Consider the following 17,269-nt stretch of genomic DNA (forward strand, 5'->3'; position numbering starts at 1 on the left):
TTCCTATTTCTCCACATCCTCTCCAACACCTGTTGTTTCCTGATTTTTTAATAACTTAACTTTTTAAAGAATGACAATTCATAATGTGTTGAGAATAGACTGTGGGTCAAGAATGAAAGCAGAGAGGTAAGTTAGATACTAGTGACAATAACACAAATGAGAAATTGTACCTTAGATTAGAGTTACAGCACTGGATATGGTGAGAAGTGGACAAATTTAAATCAGTGCTATTTGCTGATGGATTAAGATGTAGGGTAAGAAGGAACACTTCCAAACTCATTTTGTGAGGCCAGCACAACCATGATACCAAAACCACACAAAGACAAAACAAGTTAAGAAAATTACAGATCAATAACCCTGATGAACATAGGTGCCAAAATCATCCACAAAACACTTGCAAATTAAAATCAATAGCACATTTAAATTATTACATACTATGACCAAGTGGGATTTATCCCTGGGAAGCCAGGATGGTTTAAAATTTGCAAACTAATAAATGTGATACACCACATTAACAGAATTAATAAAAAGCATATTATCCTCTCAATAGTTGCAGAAAATGTATTTGAAAAAATTCAACATGATAAAATGCTCTGGAAGCTATTAAAAGGTATAGGCACCTCAACATAATAAAGATCATATATGACAAACCTACAGCTAACATAATACCCAATGTTAAAAATAAACTGAAAGGTTTTCCTCTAAGATCAAGAACAATACAAGCTAGAATAGGCAAATCTACACACAGAAAGCAGATTAATTTTTGCCAGGGGCTGGGTGGGGGGATTGTAGGAAGATGGTGAGTGACTGCTAATGAGTATGGGGATTTTGGGGGGAGTGTGATAAAAATGTAAAATTGATTGTGATGATGGTTACAGAACTCTGTGAATATATTAAAAACCACTGTATTGTACATTAAAAAAAAAAAAATCATTGCCTACCTAGTGGTCACAAACATAGATTCTCACGTTTCCTCCTAGAAGCTTTACAGCTTTAGCTTTTATGTTTAGGGCTGTGATCCACCTTGAATTAATTTTTGTGTATGGTCTGAGGTGTAGGGGTCAAGGCTCTTTTTTTCCTTTATGGATATCAAGTGTTCCTAGCACCATTTTTTGAAAATACTTTTACCATTGAATTGCTTTGGTGCCCTTATCAGAAATCATTTGACTATGTGTGTGTAGGTCTATTTGTACACTAGTTATTACACTTTTAATTATAGAAGCTTTATAGTATTTTCATGATTGAAAGCATTAAGCTCCTTTGTAGTTTTTGTTTTTCAGTATTTTCCTTGCTGTTTTTGTTTATCTTCCTTACTATTTTCTTTTTCATATGAACATCAGTAATAACTTACCCAATTCTAATATAAAGCTTATTGCTTATTGGTATTTTTGGAGTATCATAATAAATTTATAAATTACCTTCAGGAGAACTGATACAATGTTGAGTCATCCTATCAGTGACCTGGGAATGACATTTCGTTTGTTCAAATCTATTTTTATGTCTTTCAGGGGTTTTCCCCCTATAGTCCCAGCACTTTGGGAGGCTGAGGTAGGCAGATTGCTTGAGCCTGGGACCAGCCTAGGCAATATAGTGAGACTCTATCTCTACAAAAAAAGAAAAAAATTAAGAGTGCTTGTGCACACCTGTAGTCCCAGCTATTTGGGAGGCTGAGGTAGGAGAATCACTTGGGCACAGAATTTGAGGTTGCAGTGAGCTATGATTGTGCTACCATACTCCAGGCTGGGCGACAGAGCAAAACCCTGTCTGAGAGGTTTTTCTCATCTAGATTGTGTTGCTGTTTATAATTGAGGGCATCTCTCTACCATTATATCCTCTGATTATTTTTTGTATGTGTGAAGGCAGTTGATTTCTACATGTCAATTTTATATCCTACTACCTAACTGAATCTTGTATTTTTTGAGTTAGTTTAACCATTGATATCCTTGGGTTCTCCAGATATACCAGGGGTTCACAAACTTTTTCTCTAAATGGCCAGTCTGTTTTTATGCTGCTCATAAAGACATACCCGAGACTGGACAATTTACAAAAGAAAGAGGTTTATTGGACTTACAGTTCCATGTGGCTGGGGTGGCCTCAGATCATGGTGGAAGGTGGAAAGCAAGGAGGAGCAAGTCACATCTTATATGGATGGCAGCAGGCAAAGAGAGCTTGTGCAGGGAAGATCCCGTTTTTAAAACCATCAGATCTTGTGAGACTCATTCACTATCACAAGAACAGCACAGGAAAGACCTGCCCTCAAAATTCAACCACCTCCCACTGTGTTCCTCCCACCATATGTGGAAATTGTGGGAGTTACAATTCAAGATGAAATTTGGGTGGGGATGCAGCCAAACCATATCATTCCACCCCGGCCCTTCCCAAATCTCATGTCCTCACATTTCAAAATCAGCTGTGCCTTCCCAACAGTCCCCTAAGGTCTTAACTCATTTTAGCATTAAAAGTCCACAGTCCAAAGTCTCATCTGAGACAAAGCAAGTCCCTTCTGCCTATGAGCCTGTAAAATCAAAAGCAAGTTAGTTACTTCCTAGATACAAGGGGGTACAGGCATTGGGTAAATACAGCCATTCCAAATGAGAGAAATTGGCCAAAACAAAGGGGCTACAGGCCTCATGCAAGTCTGAAATCCAGCAGGGCAGTCAAATCTTAAAGTTCCAAAATGATCTCCTTTGATTCCATGTTTCACATCCAAGTCACACGGATGCAAGAGGTGGGTTTCCATGGTCTTGGGCAGCTCCATCCCTGTGGCTTTGCAGGTACAGTCTCACCCCAGCTGCCTTCACTGACTGGCGTTGACTGTCTGTGGCTTTTCCAGGAGCATAGTGCAAGCTGTCAGTGGATCCACTATCCTGGGGTCTGGAGGATAGTAGCCCTCTTCTTGCAGCTCCACTAGGCAGTGCCCCAGTAGGGACTCTGTGTGGGGGCTCCAACCCCACATTTCCCTTCCACACTGCCCTAACAGAAGTTCTCCATGAAGTCCCCACCCCTGCACACACTTCTGCCTGGGCATCCAGGTGTTTCCAACATCTTCTGAAATCTAGGCAGAGGTTCCCAAACCCCAGTTTTTGACTTCTCTGTGCTCACAGGCTCAACACCATGTGGAAGCTGCCAAGGCTTGAGGGTTGCACCCTTTGAAGCCACGTCCTGAGCTCTGCGTTGGTCCCTTTCAGCCATGGCTGAAGTGGTTGAGATGCAGGGCACTAAGTCACTAGGCTGCACACAGCATGGAGACCCTGGGCATAGCCCATGAAACCACTTTTTCCTCCTAGGCCTCTGGACCAGTGATGGGAGGGGCTGCTGTGAAGACCTCTGACATGCCCTGGAGACGTTTTCCCTATTGTCTTGGGGATTAAAATTTGGCTCCTTGTTACTTATGCAAATTTCTGCAGCTGGCTTGAATTTCTCCTCAGAAAATGGGGTTTTCTTTTCTATTGCATTGTCAGGCTGCAAATTTTCAGAATTTTGTGCTCTGCTTCCCTTATAAAACTGCCTTTAACAGCACCCAAGTCACCTCTTGAGTGCTTTGCTGCTTAGAAATTCCTTCCACCAGCTACCCTAAATCATCTCTCTCAATTGAGTTCAGAGTTCCACATATATCTAGGGTGGGGCAAAATGCCGCCAGTCTCTTTGCTAAAACATAAGAAGAGTTACCTTTGCTCTAGTTCCCAAGAAGTTCCTCATTTCTATCCAAGACCACCTCAGCCTGGACTTTATTTTCCATATCATTATCATTATCACTATGTTGGTCACAGCCATTCAACAAGTCTCTAGGACGTTCCAGACTTTCCCACATTTTCCTCTTCTTCTGAGCCCTCCACAACTGTTACAGCCTCTGCCTTTTACCCAGTTCCAAAGTTGCTCCCACATTTTTGGGTACCTTTTCAGCAGCACCCCACTCTACTGGTACCAGTTTACTGTATTAGTCTGTTTACATGTTGCTGATAAAGACATACCTGAGACTGGGCAATTTACAAAAGAAAGAGGTTTATTGGACTTACAGTTCCACGTGGCTGGGGAAGCCTTACAATCATGGCAGAAGGTGAAAGGCAAGGAGGAGCAAGTCATGTCTTACATGGATGGCAGCAGGCAAAGAGAGCTTGTGCAGGGAAACTACCGTTTTTAAAACCATCAGATCTTGTGAGACTAATTCACTATCATGAGAACAGCATGAGAAAGATGTGCCCCCAAGATTCCTGGGTTCCTCTCACCACACGTGGGAATTGTGGGAGTTACAATTCAAGAGGAGATTTGGGTGGGGACACAGGCAAACCATATCATCCAGGTAAATAATTTAGGCCTTGCCTCGGTCACATTCTTTTGTTTTTCCTTTTTTTTTTTCTTTGTTTACCACCCATTAAAAATGTAAAAACCATTCCTAGTCTGAGGCCCATACAAAAATAGATCTCAGCTGTGGTTTATTGACTGCTGCATATCATCTGCAAATACAGTTTTATTTCTTTTCTACCAATTTTTATGCCTCTAATTGATTGTCCAGTTGGCTAATAAATTCTAGCACAGTGTTGAAGTTACGGATATAGTGAGCATCCTTGTCTTGTTTTTGATATTAGTGCCAAGGTCTCCAGTGTTTTCTTCATATTTAAGATCCTGGTCTTAGGACTAAGGTACATACTTTTAAAAATCATTTTCAGCAAGCATTCATCAGCTGTCATCTTGTGAAAAACAAGAAATGAGTGTTTAATTTTGAGAAAGGCTTTTTGAGTATCTATGAAGGCAGTGATAGGAATTTTCTTCATTGTGTCTTTTTTATGGCCTATTATTTTATTAATGTGATGTTGGATTCTGTTTGATGTTACTGGGAAATTGTGCATTAATATTCATGAGTGATACTGGTCTGCTTTTTTCTTTGTACTCTTTATTATATTAATACTTTATAAGAACAATTAGTTTTCCTTCATTTTCAATACCTTGGAACAGTTTATGGAGCATTGGAGCTATTTGGTTGGGAAGTTGCCTTGAATTCCTCTGTGAACGCCATCAGGGCCTGGTGCTTTTATGGGGGGCAGTTCCTTAATTTTTTCTAGGGAAACTGGTCTGTTTAAACTTGATATCTTTAATGTGCTCAGTTTTGGTAATCTATATTTTCCTAGAAAAGTACTGATTTCTTCTGGGTTTTCAAATTTATTAGTATAGAGGCCTGCAAAATAGTCATGTGATTTTATAAATTTATTGTTTAGATTATTTTTCTTTTTATTTATCTTTTTGTATATTTGTGTTTTCTCTGTTTTGCTCTCTTTCCCCACTGCTCCTTTCTTGATTTAGCTAGCAATTGTCTTATTTTGTTAATTTAGGGAAAAAAACTTCTATTTTTAAAAATTAGGTCTGTTTTTGTTCTGTATTTCATTGATTCTTGCTTTCATCTTTGCTTTCTTTTGGTTACTTTGTTGTTCTTTTTGACGCAAGTCACTTTTAAAAATTTATTTTACTGAAAAAAGACAGATATTTTTGATTTGGAATCTCCCTGGTCACTCAGACTGGAGTGCAGTGATGTGATCATGGCTCACTGCAGCATCAAACTCATGGGCTCCAAATGATCCTCCTATCTCAGCCTCTGGAGTGGCTGGGACTACAGGTGTGTGTCACCACTCCTGGCAAATTTTTAAAAAAACTTTATCTAGAGATGGTGTCTCGCTATATTGCCCTCAAGTGATCCTCCTGCCTTGGCCTCCTAAAGTGTTAAGATTACAGGCATTAGCCATTGCATCTAACACCCCCCAAAATTTATTGCTATGAATTTTCTTCTTATTACTGTTTTGCATGTATCTAGTACTTCCTGTTTTAAAAAAATTCTGTCATTTCAGTTTGTACTTCCTCTTTCATGGAAGAGTCTTTAATTCCAGAGGAAAGCTGTTTTATTGTTAATTTCAACAATTCCGTTTTATTGAATTGTGATCAATGTCATTTATTTCTAATTTTATATAACTTTCCCATATTTCTTGTGTGACCTCTAGTACTCGATTTTGTAAGTGTTTGATGCTCACTTGAGAAGGTATATTTCGTATTATCAGTACATAAAGTTTTGATATATACAGATTGAGCACCCTCATCCAAAAATCTGAAATCCAAAACTTTCTGAGCACCAACTTGATGCTTGATGCCACAAAAGGAAAATTCTGCCAGCTGTGGTGGCTCATACCTGTAATCCCCACATTTGGGAAGGCCAGGGCAGAAGAATCACTTGGGGCCAGGAGTTTGGGACCAGCCTGGGCAACATAGTCAGACCTTGTCTCTACAAAACATTAAAACATTAGCCAGGTATAATAGCTCACACCTGTAGTCCTAGCTACCCAGGAGGGAGGACTGCTTGAGTCCAGGAATTGGAGACTGCAGTGAGCCATAATTGCACCACTGCATCCCAGCCTCGGTGACAGAGTGAGACCATGTCTCAAAAAAAAAAAAAAAAAAAAAAAAAAGGAAAAGAAAATTTCCACATCTGACCTCATATGACAGGTCATAGTCAAAACATAGGCACACAACACAGTTATTCAGCATCCCTGGGGGAAGAAAACCTTTCCAGCCCCTTTCAACTGTGACATACATTCCTCATACACCTGGATTCTCCATGCAAGCATGCCTGTAAAGAGTAATAAAATGGTATGTGTGTAGGCTGCATATGCCAATGGCAGGTTTCTCATAATACCTCACATGAACCTCAGACCTATGTGCATTACACACTTTTTTTTTTTTTTTGCTTATTCTCTGTTCTGTTGTGTAAAGATATTGTTTAAAATGCCAAAAAGGCCTGCATGATACCTGTAGGGTAATGCAAGTATTCCAAAATCTGAAACACTTCTGGTCTCAAGCATTTCAAATAAGGAATACTCAACCTGTATACATCCACGTGATCTACCTCTTGGTCATTTTAAGTCTTCCTGTATCATCCTTATTTTTTGCTCGATTGACGTGTCTTGTACTGAATGGAATATTGGAGTTTCTTATTTTTGTGTTTATATGTATATATCTTCTATACGACTCCTGTAGTTTTCTTTATAAAGTGGTTGCTGTGTTATCTGATGCATAGATATTCACAATTTTTATGTCTTCATTGTGAATTGTGACTTTTAGTATTAAAATGTACCCCTTTTATATTTAATGCTTTTGCCTTGAATTCTATTTTTTCAGAAATAAGATAGGACTTTTAAACAATTTCCACTTGCCTGAAATACCTTTGTTCATACCTTCGTTTACCCTTTCTGAATCTCTCTGTATTCAGGAAACACAGTATGTGATTGGGCTTGGCTTTGTAAGCCAAGTTGAAATTTTTTTTCTTTTAGTGGGTAAGTTAGGTTTATTTACATTAATTTTTATTACTCATACATTTGGCCTCAGTTGTCACAATATTTTATAATTACATATGTTGCTTTATTTGTTATGTTCCTTTTTTCTATGAGGTGTCTTCTATGCTCTTTAAAACATTTATTTTCTGGCATTTATGAATGTTTATATTTGTTTTAATTCTCTATTATTTTACTTGAACCTGGGAGGCAGAGGTTGCAGTGAGCTGAAATTGCGCCCCTGCACTCCAGCCTGGGCCACAGAGCGAGACTCCGTCTCAGAAAAAAATAAATAAATACATAAAGGTATTGTTTTAACTCCCACCAATTAACCTGTACAACAGCATGCTTATTATATTTTCCTCTTTCTCTCTCGCATTTTCCATCCAATTTTTGTTACAGCATGTAACATTTGTACATTTGTTTTATACCTTCACCTTAGTGTTTTTGTAATACATTTGGATGTATTAAAATCCTCACTATAGTAAGTTCTTTTGGCCAGGTGTGGTGGCTTACTTTGGGAGGTTGAGGTGGGAAGATGGCTTGAGCCCAGGAGCTTGAGACCAGCCTGGGCAACATGGGGAGACCCCATTTCTACCAAAAAAAAAAAAAAAGCCAGGTTTGTAGCATGCATCTGTAGTCCCAGCTACTTGGGAGGCTGAGGCAACAGGATTGCTCAAGCCAAGGAAGTCAAGGCTGCAGTGGGCTGTGTTCATGCCACTGGACTCCAGCCTAGGTGATAGAGCAGTTGGCTGTGTTCACGCCACTGCACTCAAACCTAGGTGATAGAGCAAAACCCCGTCTCAAGAAAAAGTTCTTTTGCTGAAGTTTGTAGAGTTATCTCTTGGTTGGATGAATCTTATTCTCTAGACTGTTTCTTATTCTCTAGACTGTTTCTGAAGAAGGGCTCATGAGTGCTCTGTTTCTATATGGCTAAAATTGGTTTTCTATAACCTTGATAGTTGAAGGACAAGTTGGTAGACATAAAATCTTCGGTTCACATTTTCCAATATTTTTTTAAAAAATTGCTGTTCCATTGTTGCCTTATTTTATATTTTGTTTTTGGAGTCTGATACAATATAATTTTTTTTGTAAGTTACTTGATCTTTTTACTGAAGACCTTAAAGTGTTTTTTTTCTTTGAAATGTTTTACTAGGTTATGTTTTGAAGTTGTTTGTTCTATGTTAATATTCTAAGGTGCCTGGTAATCCCTTTCAGTGTGTAGATTCAGCTCTCCTTTTATTTCTGGAATGCTTTCTTGGATTATAGTTGTAAATATTAGTTCTGTTTCGTTGTTTGGTTTTCTTCTGGGGTACCAAATGAATATTTCTTTTTGACCTGCCTTCCATTTTTACCACTATCGCTAACCTTTTTTACTTTGCTTTTTCCCATTTTAATTTTCTTAGTATTTCTCCTGTCTTTATGCCTGTTAATAAATTTTCCTTTGAATCTATTCTGTTGGGCATCTTGTAATTGTCTTCATTTCTAAGGTAATTTTGCCTTTTTCCTCCATTTGTTTTCTGAGTCTAGTCAGTCCTTTTAATTCTTCCTTCTAGTAAGAATTTCTGATTCATGGTGGGGTTTTAAGTATGCCCAAATGTTTGTATGGATATATTTGTAGTTGGAGTGTGATCATAACATTTTCTTCTGCTTCATGGTTGGGTTTTTTTTCCCAAGAGGAATTTTCTGATTTTTTTTTTTTTTTTTTTTTTGGGTAATAACTATGGGTCTGTCCTTTTCTTCCTCATTTTTGTGCTGTTTTGTAAGATTTCTAGCAATGGCTTCCTTTTCTGTCAGTGTAATAAAGTCTAGATTCCTTAGTAAGTTTGCGTTGGTGTGAATGAATAATACATATCTCATTCAGCGTTTTTGATTGGATTTTTCTTGCGAGACCCTGAATTTTCTTTTGCTTCTTTTCACCTTCATCACCCAAATGCCAGAGGATGCCTCTTCCTTCTTTTTTGGTTTATTTTTCCCTGAGAAGTTTTGGTTTTGAAGACTGTTACTTCAGTAATATACTTTTAAGTCCCTGCCCTGTAAACCTTTCTTTGACTGGACACTATAGTGGTATTTTCAGATTTAGGGTGGACTTACTTGGTCTGCGTTTGCCACAAAGCCTTGCAGCAGAAGCACGGTGGGCACACGTGTGTGAGATTGCTCCCTGAGATTTAAAAATTTACGGTTATTGCACATGTGGATATTCTCTGTCTTCAAGTTAGGCTGAGGGTGTGTTTTTGTTTAGTTTTATCTATTTTAGTTTTAGCTTGACTGCCACTATCATCAGTTTCCTTGGAAGTTCCCAGTGATGAGTAAGTTTTCAGAACTGAGCTGATACTTTCTAGCTTGAAGTTTCAGGAAAACTAGTAAAACATATTTTAAGGTATTACATGATCAACTCTGAAAATTACAACCCGATTCATAATGACAATCCTATTCAGTACTGTTATAGCACTTTGCAGTTTTGCCAACACTTTCATATGCTTTTTCTAATATAATCCCCTCAAAAAATCTATTTCATAGATGAAGAAATTGTGACATAGATTAAATTCCTGATGTCATGCAGCAGTTAAGTGATAGGACCAACTTAACACAGGCTTTCTCATTTAGAGTCTGTGCCTTTTCTCCTGTACCTCATTATTTAACCTTGTTGATTCACACTAAGTGTCCAAACTGGTAAACCTCCATTAGGTTTATAGCGAGTATATTTAAAGTCATACAGGCATGAACCTTTATGAAGTCTGGTTTGGATTGTGGGTTATTTTTCTGATCCTTTTACAAAGATTAACTGTTCTTTCTTCCTTTTACCTTACAGGACCAAGCCATATGTCCTTTTATGTTCGAGCCCACAAAGGGTCAACACTTTCTCAGTGGTCTCTTGGTAATGGCACCCCAGTCACAAGTAAAGGAGGAGACTACTTTGTCTTTTACTCCCATGGACTCCAGGCTTCTGCATGGCAGTTCTGGATAGAAGTGCAGGTGCAAATTTCCCAGCATTGTTTGTTTCATTGATTAGGTTCCCAGGAGGTATTTAGCAAGAACCTTGGGTTCAGTATTCTGGCTTCCGAGAACTGGAGAACTAATTGATTTTCTCTGGCAGGTCTCAGAAGAACATCCTGAAGGAATGGTCACTGTGGCCATTGCTGCCCACTATCTATCTGGGGAAGACAAGAGATCCCCTCAACTGGATGCTCTGAAGGAAAGGTTCCCAGATTGGACATTTCCCTCTGCCTGGGTGTGCACCTACGATCTCTTTGTGTTTTAGTCTTGTGGATGAGCTCTAAGTACATGCCCAGTGGATACTCCATGTGACATGGTTTCTCCCTATGTTACGTGGATGTTTGTAACGTAAGTCAATGAATTTTAATGAGCATATGTTCAAAGAACTTTCTGGGTTAACACTTTTCAGGGCCAAGCACTATAAGGGTTTAGCTGTGGCACAATGATGCATGGCCTGTTGACACTTGAAAATGCCAGTCTTCTGGCACTTAAGCACATGTGGGTACTGCCACTACACACACGTCATTTCATATGACCTTAAGGACAAAAGCCAACAAACCACTTCAGGAGGTGCCCTGTTAGGATCAAGAAAGATGTACACCGTCAGACCATTGTTAATGAGACAAAAGTTGTTTCCAATTTAAGCCCCAAAACCATTTGTTGTATTCGTGGATGGTGGGTAAAGTATCATTCACTGGGGTAGTGATTCCCCTTGAGAATATAACTCTGTGTAGGTCACTGGGAAGTGATTGCCATGGGGCTGGGAGAGAAGAGAAGCATTGCGCTCTTGAGGCTGTAGCCTTTGTCTAGCTGTTTCTTCAGGCAGCCTCTCAGATGTGCTTTGTGTCTCTGTGCTGAGGCCTGGACCCTGTGCTGAGCTGTGACTCACTGTCCTGACAAATGGACACTCAGATCCACTGCTGTGCTGCTTTCCTGAGGTGGTTTTCTATGCCTGTTTTCCTCTGAAACATGTCTGTTTACCCCTCTCCATCTTACCAAGTTGAAAAGGGGAGTATTTGGCCACATATCCCTCTGGTTTTCGTAGGTTCTTTTGGTTCAGAATATTGTTTGTGCCAGTACATGACCTTAACTTCCTTCCTCAGAGCACTGAGCTGCCACCTGGGCTATTCTGGGGTAGAAGGAAGGCTGGGAGTAGTGGGCATTTTATAAATATTTATTCTCTTTTGTTTCCTAGGAGTCTTGTGTTATACAAGATTAATCCTTTATGGCATAATCTTATTGATGCACTGGGCCTTTTTGTTTTCCAGCCAGTTGAATAGATTAGTTTTTCTCAGTAACTTACTATCCAGCAGGCTGGCTTTCCTGAGACTTGAGGTTGTGGCTTATACTGGAATGAGACCACTGTACCTGTAGGTGGTTCAGATCCTGCATAGTGGCAGCATGAGGACTTAAAGGTGGTGTTCATTTTGAAGATGGCTATGTAGCTTGTAAGGTGTATCACAGCAGTACCTCTCATGGCTTTTTGGTTCCAGCAGTGAAGGGGTTGGTGAGATCAATGGTAAACTGTGCAAGCTTTCTTTTCATCATTAGGAAATGTGAAACATTGGACAAATTTTAACAAGGACAAAAAGTTGAAAGAAAAGGCACAGTTAACAAAAAAGGGTAGCTAGATTTATCTTGGGTGATGGAGGAAATGAGAGAGGAATGGTCTTGAAAGGTGGTCTGTGGATCTGTCTGAATAGAAAGAGCACAGTAAGTGTGCATCGCAGGAGAAAATGTCCTTGAAGTTGCTTGTTTAATGTGTATGATGTGCTTTTTAAAATCATGCTCCTCATTGCCTGCCTAATCTGTGACTCCCTAAAAACTAACTGGGCCCACGTAGATAGGGCTGCAACCAGAGCTGAATAATAACACGTTAGGCTGTCACATGCATCAGCACTGCACACTGGAGTCATTGCTTTTCCTGGACTTTGTAGAAATCAGTCTCAAGTGCTTCAGGAGTCTGGCTCCTGCTACTTTTATCCATCAGATAGCACAAAAGGTTTGCAGGGTTTGTATCTTGTATAGAATCACAGTTGTGGAGAAAAAGTAATGATTTCTCAATGAATTTTAAAATATGGGCCTATTTTCCATCCCTGTGGTTTATCTGATATAATTAGTGTTCCCTGTGATTTCCCCCCGCTTTGGGAAGGATGCCTTTACTCTTTATCAGTAATAAATTATGACTGTTTTCGTATTGCCTTTGGGTTATTTTCCTGTGTAAACCATTGTCTTTTGTTTTGGTTTTCTTTAGCATTATGAAACTTTGGTGGTGTACAAGGTCAGTAATAAGATGCTCACTAGTCTCAGGGCTTGTGTCTTCTGGGAAGTCATTTAAATGCTAGAGATGGTCAAGCAATTATACACAGTATTTATGACTCAACTGTTAAGTATACTGTTTGTCTGTCACATTAGTAGATTCTGAGATTAAAATTTTTTTATAAGTGATCATTTAAATTCTAAAAGGGTCTTTTCAAGCTCTAACAAAGTCACTAACAAATGCATTATTTTCTACAGAGTTTAAATGTTAGTAGTACAGTACAGCATATTCAGGGAAAAAGTGTGAAGAATTACGATTTCAAAGTAGTTCGTTCTTGTGTTTGACCTAAGAATGATTGTCGCATGAAGTGTTTGTTTTTACAGTTTAGCATAAATAAACAAACATGATAGGATTCCTTAAGATGTTACCACCAAGGGGGCCACAAGCCAGCCTGCTGTTTCAGGAAGCTGTAGAAGGAGGGTTTGTCAATTTCTTGTCACTGGTTTGCTGACTGAGGGTTGTTGCCTTATAATGTTACTGAAATAAACTTTTTAATATACTGGTTGATATCTTTTTAACAGAAAAACAGATCTGTGTTCTTCTGTATCCCCCTATTTTCAGGCGTTATTCCATGTCCACAGAGCCTTTTAATTGCTGTTAAAAGACCTAGATGGCTCATGTGAGCAAAGAACTCAACATGGAAATGTTTACTTCAGTTAGAATCCTTTCTCTTAGAATGAAATGGTACTTCTGAATTTCACAGAAATTATTAGGTAAGTGTTGAGCTTCAGCATATGTAGGAGTTTTCAATCATCCCCATTATCAAAAAAATAGCAAAGGATGAAGGGCGTTCTTTTATTTGGGAGTAAGGGTAGGAGGACGAGAAGAAATTGCCTTTCAGTCAGAGTGACCCATTGTTTATTCTAAACTCCACAGGAGGAAAGGGTACCACCACTCACCAAAATAGAGCATGAACTTTGAGTTCAAAGATATCTGTGCAAATTATTTAAGTTTTGAGTGAATTCTTTCAGAAAAGTTCAATACAAGGTGAAACAGCTGAACAACTTCTAACACTCCTCCTTTTAGGGCCAATAAAGCCAAGATGCAGTTATGGCTCTTTGTTTTTAGCCAAGATGCAGTTACGACTTTTTAAATTTTTTAAAATTATACTTTAAGTTCTGGGGTACATATGCAGAATGCGCAGGTTTGTTACATATGTATACATGTGCTGTGGCGATTTCCTGCACCCATCAACCTATCATCGACATTAGGTATTTCTCCTAATGCTATCCCTCCCCTAGACCCCCACCCTCTGACAGGCCCTGGTGTGTGATGTTCCCCTCCCTATGTCCAGGTGTTCTCATTGTTCAACTCCCACTTATGAGTGAGAACATGCAGTGTTTGGTTCTCTGTTCTTGTGTTAGTTTGCTGAGAATGGTGGTTTCCAGCTTCATCCATGCCCCTGCAAAGGACATGAACTCATCCATTTTTAGGGCTGCATAGAATTCAGTGGTGTATATGTGCCACATTTTCTTTATCCAGTCAATCATTGATGGGCATTTGGGTTGGTTCTGAGTCTTTGCTATTGTGAACAGTGCTGCAATAAACATACGTGTGCATGTGTCTTTGTAGTAGAATGATTTATAATCCTTTGAGTATATACCCAGTAATGGGATTGCTGGGTCAAATGGTATTTCTGGTTCTAGACCCTTGAGGAATCGCCACACTGTCTTCTACAATGATTGAACTAATTTACACTCCCACCAACAGTGTAAAAGCGTTCCTACTTCTCCAAATCCTCTCTAGCATCTGTTGTTTCCTGACTTTTTAATGATCGCCATTCTAACTGGCGTGAGATGGTATCTCATTGTGGTTTTGATTTGCATTTCTCTGACCAGTGATGATGAGCTTTTTTTTCATATGTTTGTTGGCTGCATAAATGTCTTCTTTTGAGAAGGGTCTGTTCATATCCTTTGCCCACTTTTTGATGGGGCTTTTTTTTTCTTGTAAGTTTAAGTTCTTTGTAAATTTTGGATATTAGCCCTTTGTCAAATGGATAGATTGCAAAAATTTTCTCGACCATTCTTTAGGTTGCCTGTTCACTCTGATGTTAGTTTCTTCTGCTGTGCAGAAGCTCTTTAATTAGATCCCATTTGTCTATTTTGGCTTCTGTTGCCATTGCTTTTGGTGTTTTGTCATGAAGTCTTTGCCCATGCCTATGTCCTGAATGGTATTGCCTAGGTTTTCATTCAGGGTTTTTATGGTAAGACTTTACTCCATCTTAGTTTTTGTATAAGGTGTAAAGAAGGGATCCAGTTTCAGCTTTATGCATATGGCTAGCCAGTTTTCCCAACACTATTTATTAAATAGGGAATCCCTTCCTCATTGCTTGTTTTTGTCAGGTTTGTCAAAGATCAGATGGTTGCAGATGTGTGGTATTATTTCTGAGGCCTTTGTTCTGTTCCATTGGTCTATATCTCTGTTTTGGTACCATTACCATGCTGTTTTTGTTACTGTGGCCTTCTAGTATAGTTTGAAGTCAGGTAGCGTGATGCCTCTGGCTTTGTTCTTTTTATTAGGATTGTCTTGGCTATGTGGGCTCTTTTTTGGTTCCATATGAAATTTAAAGTAGTTATTTCCAATTCTGTGAAGAAAGTCAATGGTAGCTTGATGGAGATAGCATTGAATTTACAAATTACTTTGGGCAGTATGGCCATTTTCACCATACTGATTCTTCCTATCCATGAGCATGGAATGTTTTTCCATTTGTGGGTATCCCCTCATTTCCTTGAGCAGTGGTTTGTAGTTCTCCTTGAAGAGGTCCTTCACATCCCTTGCAAGTTGTATTCCTAGGTATTTTATTGTCTTAGTGGCAGTTGTGAATGGGAGTTCACTCATAATTTGGCTGTCTTTGGTGTATAGGAATGCTTGTGATTTTTGCACATTGATTTTGTATCCTGAGGCTTTGCTGAAGTTGCTTATCAGCTTAAGGAGATTTTGGTCTGAGACTGTAGGGTTTTCTAAATATACAATCATGTTGATCTAATGTTTGCAGGGGGTGTTAAAGTCTCCCACCATTATTGTGTGGGAATCTAAGTCTCTTTGTAGGTCTCTAAGAACTTTATAAATCTGGGTGCTCCTGTTTTGGGTATATATATATTTAGGATAGTTAGCTCTTCTTGTTGCATTGATCACTTTACCATTATGTAACGCCTTGCTTTATCCCTTTTGATCTTTGTTTAAAGTCTGTTTTATCAGAAACTAGGATTGCAACTCGTTTTTATTTTTGCTTTCCATTTTCTTGGTAAATATTCCTACATCCCTTTATTTTGAGCCTGTGTGTGTCTTTGCATGTGAGATGCGTCTCCTGAATACAGCACACTGATGAGTCTTGGCTCTCTATCCAATTTGCCAATATGTGTCTTTTAATTGGGGCATTAGTCCGTTTACATTTAAGGTGAATATTGTTATGTGTGAATTTGATCCTGTCATTATGATTATTTTGCCCATTAGTTGATGCAGTTTCTTCATACTCTTGATGACCTTTACAATTTGGTATGTTTTTGCAGTGGTGGTACCAGTTGTTCGTTTCCATGTTTAGTGCTTCCCTCAGTAGCTCTTGTAAGGCAGGCCTGGTGGTGACAAATCTCTCAGCATTTGCTTGTCTGTAAAGGACTTTATTTCTCCTTTGCTTATGGAAGCTTGGTTTGGCTGGATATGAAATTCTGGGTTGAAAATTCTTTAAGAATGTTGAATATGGGCCCCCACTCTCTTCGGGCTTGTAGAATTTCTGCCAAGAGATCTGCTGTTAGTCTGATGGGCTTCCCTTTGTGGGTAACCCAACCTTTCTCTCTGCCTAATATTTTTTCCTTCATTTCAACCTTGGTGAATTTGACAATTATGTGTCTTGGGGTTGCTCTACTTGAGGAGTGTCTTTGCAGTGTTCTCTGTATTTCCTGAATTGAATGTTGGCCTGCCTTGCTAGGTTGGGGAAGTTCTCCTGGATAATATCCTGAAGAGTGTTTTCCAACTTGGTTCCATTCTCCTTGTTGCTTTCAGGTACACCATTCAAACGTAGATTTGGCCTTTTCACGTAGTCCCGTATTTCTTGGAGGCTTTGTTTCTTTTCACTCTTTTTTCTCTAATCTTGTCTTCTTGCTTTATTTCATTGAGTTGATCTTCAGTCTCTGATATCAATTCAGCTATTGATACATGTGTATGCTTCATGAAGTTCTCGTGCTGTGTTTTTCAGCTCCATCAGGTCATTTATATTCTTCTCTAAACTGGTTGTTCTAGTTAGCAATTCGTCTAACCTTTGTTCAAGGTTCTTAGCTTCCTTCCATTGGGTTAGAACATGCTCCTTTAGCTTGGAGGAGTTTGTTATTATCCACCTTCTGAAGTTTACTTCTGTCAATTCGTCAAACTCATTTTCTGTCCAGTTCTGTTCCCTTGTTGGCGAGGAGTTGTCATCCTTCGGAGGAGAAGAGGTGATCTGCTTTTTGGAATTTTCAGCCTTTTTGTGCTGGTTTCTCCCTATCTTTGTGGATTTATCTACCTACCTTTGGTCTTTGAAGTTGGTGACCTTCAGCTGGGATCTCTTGACTGGACGTCCTTTTTGTTGATGTTGATACTATTCATTTTTGTTTGGTAGTTTTCCTCCTTACATTCAGGCCCTCTGCTGCAGACTGGCGAAGGCTGCAGA

The 17,269-nt window shown here is 39.1% G+C and overlaps 1 protein-coding gene across 4 annotated transcripts in view; it reads left to right on the top strand.

Moving 5' to 3' along the window:
- The window catches only part of ERMP1 (endoplasmic reticulum metallopeptidase 1), a 78,772-nt gene that overhangs the window by 39,978 nt on the left and 21,525 nt on the right, over positions 1-17,269 (top strand). The window contains exons 14-16 of one of the 4 annotated variants that reach the window (XR_002731811.2): positions 10,123-10,286; positions 10,408-10,655; positions 13,189-13,340. Coding sequence is in view for 1 of the 4 variants with exons in the window: in XM_023213166.2 (XP_023068934.1) it covers positions 10,123-10,286; positions 10,408-10,572 (329 nt within the window). In the remaining 3 variants the exon portion in view is untranslated. Of the gene's footprint in view, positions 1-10,122; positions 10,287-10,407; positions 13,127-13,188; positions 13,828-17,269 lie in introns of those variants that run through there. The other 3 variants (XR_002731809.1, XR_002731810.2, XM_023213166.2) reach the window with 3 other exon arrangements.

Source organism: Piliocolobus tephrosceles, chromosome 14 (assembly GCF_002776525.5).
Source record: "Piliocolobus tephrosceles isolate RC106 chromosome 14, ASM277652v3, whole genome shotgun sequence".
In the NCBI taxonomy this organism is placed as follows: Eukaryota; Metazoa; Chordata; class Mammalia; order Primates; family Cercopithecidae; genus Piliocolobus; species Piliocolobus tephrosceles.